Source organism: Heterodontus francisci, chromosome 46 (assembly GCF_036365525.1).
Source record: "Heterodontus francisci isolate sHetFra1 chromosome 46, sHetFra1.hap1, whole genome shotgun sequence".
Lineage (NCBI taxonomy): Eukaryota > Metazoa > Chordata > Chondrichthyes > Heterodontiformes > Heterodontidae > Heterodontus > Heterodontus francisci.
Window position 1 is genome coordinate 15,437,140 of NC_090416.1, and position 12,454 is coordinate 15,449,593.

Below are 12,454 nucleotides of genomic sequence, written 5' to 3' on the forward strand. Positions count from 1 at the left end.
ACCTTTTAGTTTGTTTCATTTTTTTTTAAACCATGTGTCTATCCACTTTTATTTTTCATGTTTGTGCTTTGGGCAAGGGCTATTCATTTTTCTGTCATTTAACACCCTCTCTGCAGACCGTTAACATACAATTTGTCTTTGTCTTCCAAATATGCATATGTTTGATCGTACTGGCCAAACCAGATTGACATTAGAAGCCTTGCAAGAAGCAGAGACTGAATGCTGGGCTGGAGAGAAGCAACAACAGGCCCCACCATGTGATTTGCTGCTACAGTCATCATCTGGAGAACGACACGTGTCGGTGGAGCTCTAGCCTGGGATAAAATCTCCAACATGGTTGACATTTTCTTTATACAAACGCAAAGCGGTGCTGGAGAGTGGAAATAAAAACACTCAGCAGGTTGGGCAGCAAGTAGGGAGGGAGAAAAACCGTGTTAACGTTTCAGTTCGATGACCTTTCCTCAGAACCGGAAGAGGCTTTAAAGCAAGGGCCGAGCCTGGGAAAAGGGGACAGAGAAAGAACAGGCTGGGGCTCTGAGGCCTCACATGACAAAAGGGTTCAATAGAGTAGACGGAGGACAGTTTCTACTGGTGGTGGGGGAGACCGAAACTAGTGGTGATAAATATAAGATGGTTGCTAATAAACCCAATCAGGAATTCAGGAAAACATTCTGTCCCCAGAGAGTGGTGAGAATGTGGAACTCGCTACGACAGGGAGTGGTTGAGGTGAGGAGCAGAGAGCTTGGGGGGAAGCTGGATAAACACATGAGGGAGAAAGGAATAGAAGGATATGTTGAGGGGGTGGGAGGAGGCTCGTGTGGAGCATGAAGATAAGTTGGGCCAAATACTGCTGGTACATAAAAGGGAATATGATTCAGTGATGGTGCAAGGCAAGAAGGGGATGACGATGAATAAGATGAGTGTAGAAAAAGTCCAGAGGGAGTATAATGGTGGTAGGTGGAAGCTAGAAGCAGCCAAGAGGAGAAGGCACCCATTGCCACAGGAAAGGCAGCGGAAGAAAGGAGGTTAAGATCCCAGGAGTGCCCCAACAGCTTTGCCAAGCACCGAGCAGGCAATGCCATCTCTTCCTCTACCACCTAGAAGGACAAGGGCAGCAGATGCATGGGAACACCGCCACTTGCGAGTTCCCCTCCAAGCCACACACCATCCCGACTTGGAACTATATCGGCCGTTCCTTCACTGTCGCTGGGTCAGAATGCAGGAACGCCCTGGTGTCCCGACCCCACACGGACTGCGGCGGTTCAAGAAGGCAGCTCACCGCCACCTTCTCAAGGGGCAATTAGGGATGGGCAATAAATGTTGACAGCCCATGAAGGAATAAAGAAGTACAGCCACCCTTCATTGCTAGTTTTTAGGATGGCGGGGGGATTGTAATGGGTCAAGAAGTATTTTGGATTAGTCTGAAGGCTCTGCAATATCTGCAAGCTCATTGCTGCTGCCTGTGTTACCCACTAATATGGAGCTCCTTGGCCATGAGATGGTGGCCAGGGTACCCAGCATGCCCCGCGCCCAGAGGCCGCGCGTGGCCTTCTGGGAGGTGTTGTTTGCCCCCAGGGCACACCACGCGGGGAGGCGAGTGGGAGGCGCATGCGCACCGGCCTGGTGCCAGGAGATTCCATTCCGCGCGGGCAGGGAAGGGGGGTGAAGGAAGAGAGCTGATGGTCGGGTTTCCATAACTGGACGGGAGGTGGAGTCAGTCCAGTCTGGTTGAGGGTTCAGCAGGAACGTGCGGAAGGCCGCAGGAGTCGGGCTGAGAGGGAATCGGGCTCGGAGGGATTGTTTTTGCCGGTAAGGGTTGTGCCACTGAGAAGGGAGCTTTCTCTCACCCCCCCCCCCCCCTCCCCCTCTCTCGGTGGTTGCTGCTCCGGCGCCGCGCGGAGGAACCGTGAAGCCGCAGGTGACGGTTGAAGGTGATTTCAAATCTGGGGCTCGCGGGGAGGGTGGGGCTATTGGGGCGGGGTTATGGGGAAGGGTGGGCTTATTGGGGTTAGAAGGGGCTGTGAGGGAGGGACTATCGGGGAGGGGCGGGGCTATGGGGAGGGGCGGGGCAATGAGGGAGGGGAGGGGCTATCGGGGGTGGGAGCTATTGGGGGAGGGGCTGAGAGGCGGGGCTATCAGGACGGGTGGGACTATTGGGGAGGGGCTGGGCTATGAGGGAAGGGGGGCTGAGGGGAGGGGCAATTGGGGTGAGGGGCAATTGGGGTGAGGGGCATGGCTGGAGGGGATGGTCGGGACAATCGGGGGCGAAGGGGGGGTCTATTGGCATTGAGGGGAAGTGCTATTGGGGTGTAAGGCTATTGAGTGAGGAGAAAGACCATTGGGGGAGGATGGGGTGATGGGGAGGTGAGGTGCTACTGGGGAAGTGGCGGAGCTGACCGGGGCATGTGGGAGGAGGGAGCAGGGAGATCATGCCAACCAGTCCACATGTGCAGTGTGGAAGCTGGCTATTTGACTCTGGGAGGCGTAGAAAATTTTCACCCCCTCTGTGCCAGCCACCCGAGGGGCTGAATGGCCTCCTCCTGTTCCTGTGTAACAGGCTCGAGGGGCTGAATGGCCTCCTCCTGTTCCTGTGTAGCAGGATCGAGGGGCTGAATGGCCTCCTCCTGTTCCTGTGTAACAGGCTGGAGGGGCTGAATGGCCCCCTCCTGTTCCTGTGTAACAGGCTCGAGGGGCTGAATGGCCTCCTCCTGTTCCTGTGTAGCAGGATCGAGGGGCTGAATGGCCTCCTCCTGTTCCTGTGTAACAGGCTTCAGGGGCTGAATGACCTCCTCCTGTTCCTGTGTAGCAGGATCGAGGGGCTGAATGGCCTCCTCCTGTTCCTGTGTAACAGGCTAGAGGGGCTGAATGGCCTCCTGTTCCTGTGTAACAGGATCGAGGGGCTGAATGGCCTTCTCCTGTTCCGGTGTAGCAGGCTCGAGGGGCTGAATGGCCTCCTCCTATTCCTGTGTAACAGGATCGAGGGGCTGAATGGCCTCCTCCTATTCCTGTGTAGCAGGCTCGAGGGGCTGAATGGCCTTCTCCTGTTCCGGTGTAGCAGGCTCGAGGGGCTGAATGGCCTCCTCCTGTTCCTGTGTAACAGGATCGAGGGGCTGAATGGCCTCCTCCTGTTCCTGTGACTCCCGTTTACAGGTTAAGGTTGGCAGGACGGAGCACGTAGGTTCAGTGTGCAGATTCCGCCGGCGCGATCCCGTTGAGCAGGATCGGTTTCCCTGGCGCGTTTTGCTCGTCACCGTGCGTGTGCCTTCTCTCCGCAGCCCCTACGAAGCCATGCGCCTCGGAGCCCTGCTCGCCGCGGCGGCCAAGCTGCCTCCCGGCTACCGGTACGGCACCAACCGGCCCTGGACTATCGCGGCCCAGAGGATGAACCCCCCGGGCCGGCAGCGGAGGAAGGTGTTCGTGGAGCCCATCGCGCCGCACGAGTGGAAGATCTTCCGGGGGGACACGGTGAGTGTGCGCGGTTCGGCGTCTCAGCTTACTGTGACGTTCAAAGCGCTGGGGAGTGGGATTAAATGGACAGCTGAGTGACAGCGGCTGGCAAGAGGCCTTGACATGTGTTCTCCGTCCGTCCGGCCAGGTGGAAATTCTCAAGGGGAAAGATGCCGGGAAGCAGGGAAAAGTCGTTCAGGTGATTCGGGCTCGCAACTGGGTGATCCTGGAAGGACTGAACACGGTGAGCAGAGAAATACCTCCGGACGCAGGTTGGATATGGAGAGCGCAAAGGTTGCAGGCCGGGCAGTCTCTGACGTTGGGGGACTGAGGGGGCCCGCGGGGGAGGTTAATTGTTCTGTCTAGCTCTCTCTCTCTTGTCTGAGTCAGAAGATTGTGGGTTCGAGCCCCACTCCCAGAGACCTGAGCACAAAATGTAGGACGTAGGAGTTTCCCCAGGACCGAGAGTGGCAATCGTAAAGCTGGCCGAGCTCACGGGGTCTGGAGTATCCAAATGCTGCCAGAGAGAGCCCTCACTGCCGCTGTGATTGAGTGGCGGGGTGGGGAGTTCAGGGACAGTGGGGGGGGGGGGGGGGCGGGGAGTTGGCCGGGGAAGGAGAGAACCTTTCTGCTGCGTCGTTAACCCTTTCACACCCACCCCGTTCCTTTACAGCATTACCGCTACATCGGCAAGGCGGGGGATCACAGGGGAACGTACATCGCCAGTGAGGCTCCACTGCTACTCCGTGACGTGGCACTGGTGGATCCCAGCGACCGGTAAGTGGGAATCCCCCGAACCCAGTCCGTGCTGAGCTCCGTCTCCGGTTTTGCGTGCGGTGTGAAGGAACGTCTTGTCGCCATCACCAAACCCTCCCGCTTCCTCCCTTTCGCTGCACAGAAAACCGACGGTGGTGGACTGGAGATACACAGAGGAGGGAGAGAAGGTCAGAATCTCCGCCCGGTCAGGACGCATCATCCCCAAGCCCGTGTTCGAGAGGAAAGATGGCATCGTGCCAGAACAGTGGAAAGGCAAGTCGTTCCGCCACCGCAGACCTTCCTCCCGCGTTTTGCTGCTTTTAAGCTTCCCCCCCCCCCCCGCCCGCTTCGTCAAGCTGAGGCGAATAAACTGCCCGTCACTGGGAATCTGGCATCAGAAATCCTGCCACGTCGAGGGCTAAGGGAGTAGAATTTAATGGTGGAGGTGCCCTGTGGGGTTTCACATTGTGAGCCCAGTGTCCTAGAGGGGGGTCACCATTTCAACTGCAATAGCTGGGCATTTATATAGCAGTTACAATGTAGTAAAACATCAAAGGTGCTTCACAGGAGCGTAAATAAGACCAAGTTTGACACTGAGCCACATGAGGAGATATTAGGGACAGGCGACCAAAAGCTCGGTCAGAGGTCAATTTTAGGGAGCGTCTTAAAGGAGGAGAGAGAGAGAGAGAGTGTTTCCTGAGACAGTGTAGAGGGAGCTTTACTCTGTATCTAACCCCCCCCGCCCGCCCCACTGTTTTTTTTTTTTTTTTTCCACAAGGTGACCTTTATACCCCAGGCCCCTTTTATATTTTTCATGTCAAGGGGGCCTTTATCCCTCAGGCCCCCATTATATATATTTTATATGTCAAGGGGGCCTTTATCCCTCAGGCCCCCATTATATATATTTTATATGTCGAGGGGGCCTTTATTCCTCAGGCCCCCATTATATATATTTTATATGTCGAGGTGGCCTTTATTCCTCAGGCACCCATTATATATATTTTATATGTCGAGGGGGCCTTTATTCCTCAGGCCCCCTTTATATACACACTTATATTTTTAAAATAACTTTATTAAAACCAGATAAATAAACAAAAAAACTCAAATTAAAATGCCATTCTCGGCGTCGACAATGCACTCCAGTCCCTGCGGTGCCCACCGGTCACGGAAGGCCTCAAGCGTACCGGCGGACACCGCATGCTCCTTTTCCAGGGACACCCGGGCGCGAACGTAACCGCGGAAGAGGGGCAGGCAATCGGGGAGGACGGACCCCCCGACGGCCCGCAACCTGGACCTGTGAATTGCCACCTTGGCCAGGCCCAGGAGCAGACCGACGAGGAGATCCTCCTCCCGGCCCAAGCCCCTCCGCACCGGGTGCCCAAAGATCAGGAGCGTGGGACTGAAGTGCAGCCAGAATTTGAGGAGCAGCCCCTTCAGATACTCAAATAGGGGCTGCAACCTCGCACACTCCGTATAAATGTGGAACACGGACTCGTCCAGGCCGCAGAAAGTACAGCTGGCCTGGGAGTCCGTGAACCTACTTAAAAGCCTATTGCACGGGACTGCTCTGTGCAGCACCCTCCACCCCAGGTCCCCGATGTAAAGGGGGAAGACTCCCGCGTAGAGAGACCTCCATCGGGGTTTCCCCTCGCCGCCAGATGGCAACGCGGACCGCCAGGGCGTGTCCGGCCGGCTGACGAGGGCGAGGAAGTGGAGAGTGTGCAGGAGCAGCCCGTACAGGAAACCCCTCCGCGCCGATTGGAATGGCACGGAGGGCATTTCCGAGAGGCGGCTCGGGTTGTGCGGGACCGGCTCCCGAGGAGGGTTTCGGGGCCTGGGTCCGATGAGCAGTTCCGGCCGAGCGGGGGTCAGCTCAGCTGGGATCGCTCCGCACTCCCGAGCCCCCTCGCCACCCGCAGTGAGGGGCGTCCCGGGGGTTTCGGCTACTCCTCCGCCCGCCGGACCGTCCCCGGAGTCGGCCGCCCGGACAGCCGAGGCGCTCTCCTCCGCCGGCGGGGGAGCGCCCTGACTGGAGGCGACCATGTTCCAGACTCGGAAAAGATCCCGGTAAAAGACAGGCAACTCCCTCAGAGAGGCGCGGCTAACGGACTCCACCGGGAGCTGCGTGTCGTCTTGAAGGCAGTGACACTGGCGGAAAAAATACGTCGCCAGCGCACACCATCTGGGAGGACGCTCGACGTACAGGTATCTCTGCAGGGTCCGAAGGCGGAGAGTCGCAGCCTGGGTGCGGATGCACACCAGCGACTGACCGCCCTCCTCGATCGGGAGACTCAGGACCGCGGCAGAGACCCAGTGTTTCCTCTTGCCCCAGAAGAAATCGACGAGTTTCTTCTGGATCTTGGTGGCAAATACAGGGGGCGGGGCCAAAGTGACCAACCGGTACCACAGCATGGAGGCCACCAGTTGGTTTATGACCAACGCTCGGCCCCTGTAGGAAAGCACTCGGAGCAGTCCTGTCCAGCGCCCCAGCCGAGCGGTGACTTTCGCCTCCAACTCCTGCCAGTTTGCCGGCCAGGCTTCCTCAGCGGGGCTAAGGTGGACTCCCAGATAGAGGAGGTGCGTGGTGCTCCACGCAAAAGGTGTCATCTCCTCCGGCAGGGAGTCCACCCGCCACTGACCAACCAGGAGTCCGGAACATTTCTCCCAATTGATCCTCGCGGAGGACGCGGCAGAAAAGGTCTGCTGGCAGTCGCGCATCCTCCGCGAGTCAACGGGATCTGTGATTGCGAGGAGCACGTCGTCGGCGTAAGCCGAGAGGACGACCCGCATGGCCGGCTCGCGCAGAGCCAATCCCGTCAACCTCCTGCGAAGCAGGCACAGGAAGGGCTCCACGCAGATGGTATACAATTGGCCGGACATGGGGCACCCCTGACGCACTCCTCTCCCAAATCGAAGGGGCGCCGTCAAGGACCCGTTAACTTTGACTAGACACTCTGCGGCGGCGTATAAAAGTCGGACCCGGGCCACGAAATGCGGCTCGAGTCCGAAAGCGCGCAGAGTCCCGAAAAGGTAATCGTGATCCACCCTGTCGAACGCCTTCTCCTGATCGAGGGAGAGAAAGGCGACCGACTGACCAGTCCTCTGGGAAAGATGGATCAGGTCCCGGACCAGGTGGATGTTGTCCTGGATGGACCGGCCCGGGACTGTGTAGGACTGGTCGGGGTGGATCATGTGGGCCAGCACGGAGCCCAGGCGGGTAGACATAGCCCGGGCAAAGATCTTATAATCCGTGCTGAGGAGGGAGACCGGACGCCAGTTTTTAAGCAGGCGGAGATCGCCCCTCTTCGGCAGCAGGACGATGACCGCCCTGCGCCACGAGAGGGGCATCTCCCCGGTCGCCAGGCTTTCCCCCAGGACCCGCGCGTAATCGTCCCCCAGGACGTCCCAGAACGCCCTGAGGAACTCCACGGTCAACCCATCCAGCCCTGGGGATTTGCCCCTCGAGAGCTATGGAGGGCGCCAGTCAGCTCCGCCAACGTGAGCGGAGCCTCCAATCCTTCGGCGCCCTCCGGGCTGACCTGCGGCAGGTCCTCCCACAAAACTCTGCGCGCATCCTCGCTGGACGGATCCGGAGAGAACAACGCACTGTAATACGTCCGGACCAGGAGGCCCATTCCCTCCGGATCCGTGATGGAGGATCCGTCGTCGGCCAGCAGCTCGACGAGCTGCTTACGGACCCCCCGCCATTTTTCCAGCGAGTAGAAGAAGGGTGAGGCGCGGTCCAAATCTTCCAGGATCTGGATCCGCGACCTCACGTACGCGCCTCGGGACCCTATGAGCTGCAGGTTCCTCAGCGCGCCCTTCTTCTCTTTGTACGCCTGCCACAGGGCCGGGTCCGCGACGGCATGACCGAGGCGGGACTCCAAGTCGAGCACCTCCCTCTCAAGGCGCCCGATCTCGGCTTCCCGCCTCTTGGTCGACCCCTTCACGTACTCCTGACAGAAGACGCGGATGTGAGTCTTGCCCACATCCCACCATAGCCTCAAGGAGGGGAAGCCCCCCTGCTTCCTTCTCCAGTCGGCCCAGAATCGACAGAACGAGTCCCGAAATCGCACGTCCTCCAGCAGCCGGTTGTTAAAGTGCCAGTACACGGACCCCGCCCGCGTGCGGAGCGGAGTGAACTCCGCCCACACCAGGCGGTGGTCCGAGCACAGCACCAGCCGCATGGAGGCCGCCGAAACGCGGGAGACGTACGCCTGCGAAATGTAGAGGCGGTCGATTCGCGACCCCCCTCCTCCAGACCTCCACGTGAAGGCGCTGGAGTCGGGATGGAGATTCCGCCAGACGTCCACCAAGTTAAGGGAGCTGATCAGTCCCCTCAACTTCTCCACCGACGCTTGGCCGCGCTGGGGACCGGAGCGATCCCCCACCTCGAGGGTGCAGTTAAAATCCCCCCCGAGGATGATGCACTCGCCGCTATCGATGGAGCTCAAGAGAGCGGACACTTCTTCAAAGAAGCGCGCTTGCAACGCGCCGGGCCTGGGCGCGTACACGTTCACAAAGTGGAGCGGCACGCTACCCAGGCGAACGGCGAGGTGGAGCAAGCGGCCCGGCACTAGCTCCTTGACCCCCAAGATCTCCGGCTGAAAAGTCGGGGCCAACAAGATAGCCACCCCACTAGAAATAGGGGTGAGGTGACTCATGTAGACCCCACCCTGCCACTCCAGGAGCCAGGTGGCTTCGTCTTCCGGAACGGTGTGGGTTTCCTGCAGAAAGCTCACCGCGTATCTCCCTTCCCTAAGGACTGAGAGATTGTGAAATCTGCGGTGAGCCCCTCTGCTGCCGTTGATGTTGAGGCTGGCTATGGTTATCTTCATGTCAAAGGTACTTAAAACCCGTCACCAACAGCTCACTGTGAGGAGGGAGTGGAAGTGCACCTGGCCCTCCACTCCCCCAGCAACCCATTGAGGAACACATTAAAACGGCGCCTCTCAACCAGTTTCACGTCCGCGCGCTTGCCCGCTATCTTAAGGGCGGCACGGACGGACTGGATGATCAGCGCCAGATTCGACCAACGGTCGAGGGCCAGCTGAACTTTATTGCGGCAACCCCTGCAAGCCGCGAGGAAATCCCGGAGTTCCGCCGTGGGGATGAGAGGAGATTCGGTGGGAGGCACGAGGGACTCCACCACCTCACTGGCGATGGAATCAAGATCATCCTCCGTGCCCCGCACCGAATCCCCATCCTCCTCCGGGTCGTCACCGCCAGCGGCCGACACATCCACCACACACTGTGGGGCGGACGTCCCGGCCGCGCCAGCTGGTTCCGCCTCCGTCACGATCCCACCCCCAGGATCGATGGCGGAGGAGTCCTCTCTGGGTTCTATTGTGAAACTGGAGCCTGTAGGCACCAGCGGTTCAGGACCCCCCTCCACCTCCATCCCCAGGCCAATGAGTGGTCCAGGGGAGACAGAAGTTCCGGACTCCGGGAAACCAGCCGGAGCCGAGACTGGAGGCGGCGAGAGGAGGCCATCTCCCACTCCGCCAGCACCCACAGGCCCAGCAGATGGGGCAGCATTCTCAGTTATAACTGGGTCGGGTGTCTCCTGGTTGGTGGTGGACTCCGGCTGGGAGGCCCGACCCTCTGGGGCCTCGCCCTCCCCTTCATTCAGGGCACCCGACCCAGTAGCAGTGGCGGAATGGGCGGTTTCCCCAGGCTCCCCCACCACCAGCAGGGCCCCACTTACTCCTTTAGGAGGGGCCTCACGTACCGGGGCCATCCCCTCCCCTCCATCCTGAGGAATAGAGTACTCCTGCCCGGACTTTGCAGCCTTGGTGGTGGCGGTAGGGGGAACCTGAGGACCAGAAACAGGAGGCAGCTCCCCAACAACAGATGGGCCCTGCACCTCAGGGCCCTGTGTTATTTCTGTGGAGGGGTGCCTTCTCCTCTTTTTCGCATTTGGGCGCGGAGACTCAGAGACCTCCATGTCATCAGAGGCCTCCGCCTCCGCACCCTTTTTTCCTTTTTTAGTCACCCTGGGCCTGAGCCCAGCCCTGGGACAGGTGGATTCCATGGGAATGGGCTTTGGGCTGAGCTCAGGCTCGGGTTGAGTCAAAGTATCCAGGGGACGCGCCTCACGATGTTTCTTTTTTCCCCGCGTCTTCCTTCCGCTCGGACGGACGCTCCCCTCCCCGCCAGAGGCTGTGAAAACCACAGCCTCCGGAACCGACTGAGCGGTGTCTGTTGGATCTGCGGGGGGAGTGGGAGGAGGTGCTGTGGAACCACTCTGGGCCACCGAGGTGGAGCTGGCGGCCGGGAGGTTGGGGCAGTTCTTACGAACATGCCCCACCCCCTTGCAGACGTGGCACCGCGCCCCATCCGAGGTCCAGAAGACGCGGTAGGCCGTCCCCTGGAACTCCACATAAAATTGGCCCTCCGTGTCCTCCTCCCGCGCCAGCTGCATAAATAACTGGCGGCGGAAGGAGTCGACATGTCGGAGGCTGTGCTCCCGAAGACCAAGCGGGACTGGGGCGATCCCCGACCTCACCTCCCCCAGATGGTGTAGATGGGGGAGGAGGAGCTCATCAGGAATTAAGGGTGGGACGTTCGACAAGGTTACCCGATGTGCAGTGGCCCCCAGAGGGTCCACTGGCAGGAAAATCCCACCCACTGTGAGCCCCGTACTTAGGGCGAGGGACACAGCCCGCTCGGTCTTCAGGAAGAACACAGCCTTCCCATACATCTTTGAGGCTGCAACAATGGCCGAGGGGCCGACAACCACGGCCATTGCCTTAACACAAGCCTCAATAGTCATATTAGGATGGGTGTAACTCTTCACCCCATGCTTTGATGTTAAGATTTTAAATGGTGACGGGGCCACAGGAGCAGCTGTCGCAGCTGCTGCAGCATAGGAGGGCCCCGCCACCGGAGAGGACTGAGAAGTCATGGGGTGGAAGAGTTACAGGCACTTTGCTGAGAGAAAAAAAAAGAAAAGAGCAAATACAATAAATCAAAAATGTAACATTTAAAGGATGTAGCACAGGGGAAGAGGCTGAGGGAGAGGAAGGCCAAGAGGAATCAGTCCTTGTTAGTATTGCACAAGTCTTGTAGCTGGTCTTCCAGTTGGGAGGGTGGGGTGGGGTGATGTCTTCACCTGGGTCAGCTGTAAGCTGCCCAGGCACACGCCTCACTCGATGTTCAGATAATAAGTCTCTTCATCTGGGCAGCTCCAGCTGTCCCAGGCTTAATAGTTGGGGTGGGGAGGGAGCTCCCTATCCAAAGATGTTAAACACAGGAGCTCCCTATTGAACAATACAGCCCCACCCAAGGTCTTCAGGTCTCTTCTTTCCCCACCCCCAACAATCAATGAAAAAGACTTTCAGTACCAAGCAAACTCACAAAAAGAGCTTCCAGTTCTTCCAGTTCACTGCCTTCCTTCCTTTGTTGAAAATGTGGAAAAACCCTTCTTTCAGTCTCAGTCTCTCCCTCTTGCAGCAGTCACACAGCCTGCAGCCTCCAACCTCTGCACACAGCCACAGTCAGCTGCACCTCGTTGATGCACTCAGGCTCCCAAATCAGAGAGCAGCCAATCCCAGTGCTGTACCTGTCCTGGGAGTGTTTGATGGGGACAGTGTAGAGGGAGCTTTACTCTGTATCTAACCCCCGTGCTGTACCTGTCCTGGGAGTGTTTGATGGGGAACAGTGTAGAGGGAGCTTTACTCTGTATCTAACTCAGTACAAAATTCACTGTTAATAACCCTCTGCATCAGAAATGTTTGCGGTTGAATCATGCTCATTTCCCGTCTGTTTTTGTTTTTAGATGGGCCGAAGGACACCAGTGTTGAGGACGCATTAGAGAGCTCGTACATACCTGCCCTGAAGACCTTCGAGGAGGAAGTGATGGAGAAAATGGGCTTAATCGAAAGTAGCAGGCCCCGGAAGTCCAACTGGTACTGAAGAACCCAGTTCCGGGGGTGGGGAGATGTTGGTGGTGGGAGGGAGATTAACGTGCTGCACTAATGGGTAGTCTTTGCCCAATCACACAGGGGCAGCCAGTACACACCCCGAAATATGTCGTGCGCCATATTTAACTCTATAAATAAAGGGCATTTTTAAAAAAAAAGATTAAATTGTTCATGTGTAAACGCGTTACGTGTACAACAGGATAGTTCTGTTCAGTGCCTTTGAGTTCGCTTTCGTCCTGTTATTAACCGGCTGAGGTCAACTGAGATCATGGTGTGCTGCATTACTGGGATCAGCTTGTACTCAGCAGTGCCTCTGAATGTTTCAC

General features: G+C 58.0%; 1 protein-coding gene across 3 annotated transcripts; it reads left to right on the top strand.

The window, feature by feature from the left end:
• The first annotated feature begins 1,597 nt into the window (after positions 1–1,597).
• Positions 1,598–12,295, top strand: mrpl24 (mitochondrial ribosomal protein L24). 3 transcript variants are annotated; one of them, XM_068022803.1, is made up of 6 exons: positions 1,599–1,809; positions 3,276–3,465; positions 3,596–3,691; positions 4,121–4,224; positions 4,346–4,476; positions 11,984–12,294. In XM_068022803.1, exons 2-6 carry the CDS (start codon positions 3,289–3,291, stop codon positions 12,118–12,120), a joined length of 645 nt encoding a protein of 214 aa, XP_067878904.1. In that variant the 5' UTR covers positions 1,599–1,809; positions 3,276–3,288; the 3' UTR covers positions 12,121–12,294. The 3 variants fall into 3 exon arrangements, with proteins under 3 accessions (XP_067878907.1, XP_067878904.1, XP_067878906.1); XM_068022805.1 differs by lacking the exon at positions 1,599–1,809 and adding an exon at positions 1,860–1,931 and having other exon boundaries at positions 11,984–12,295; XM_068022806.1 differs by lacking the exon at positions 3,596–3,691 and having other exon boundaries at positions 1,598–1,809; positions 11,984–12,295.
• Positions 12,296–12,454: the final 159 nt, after the last annotated feature.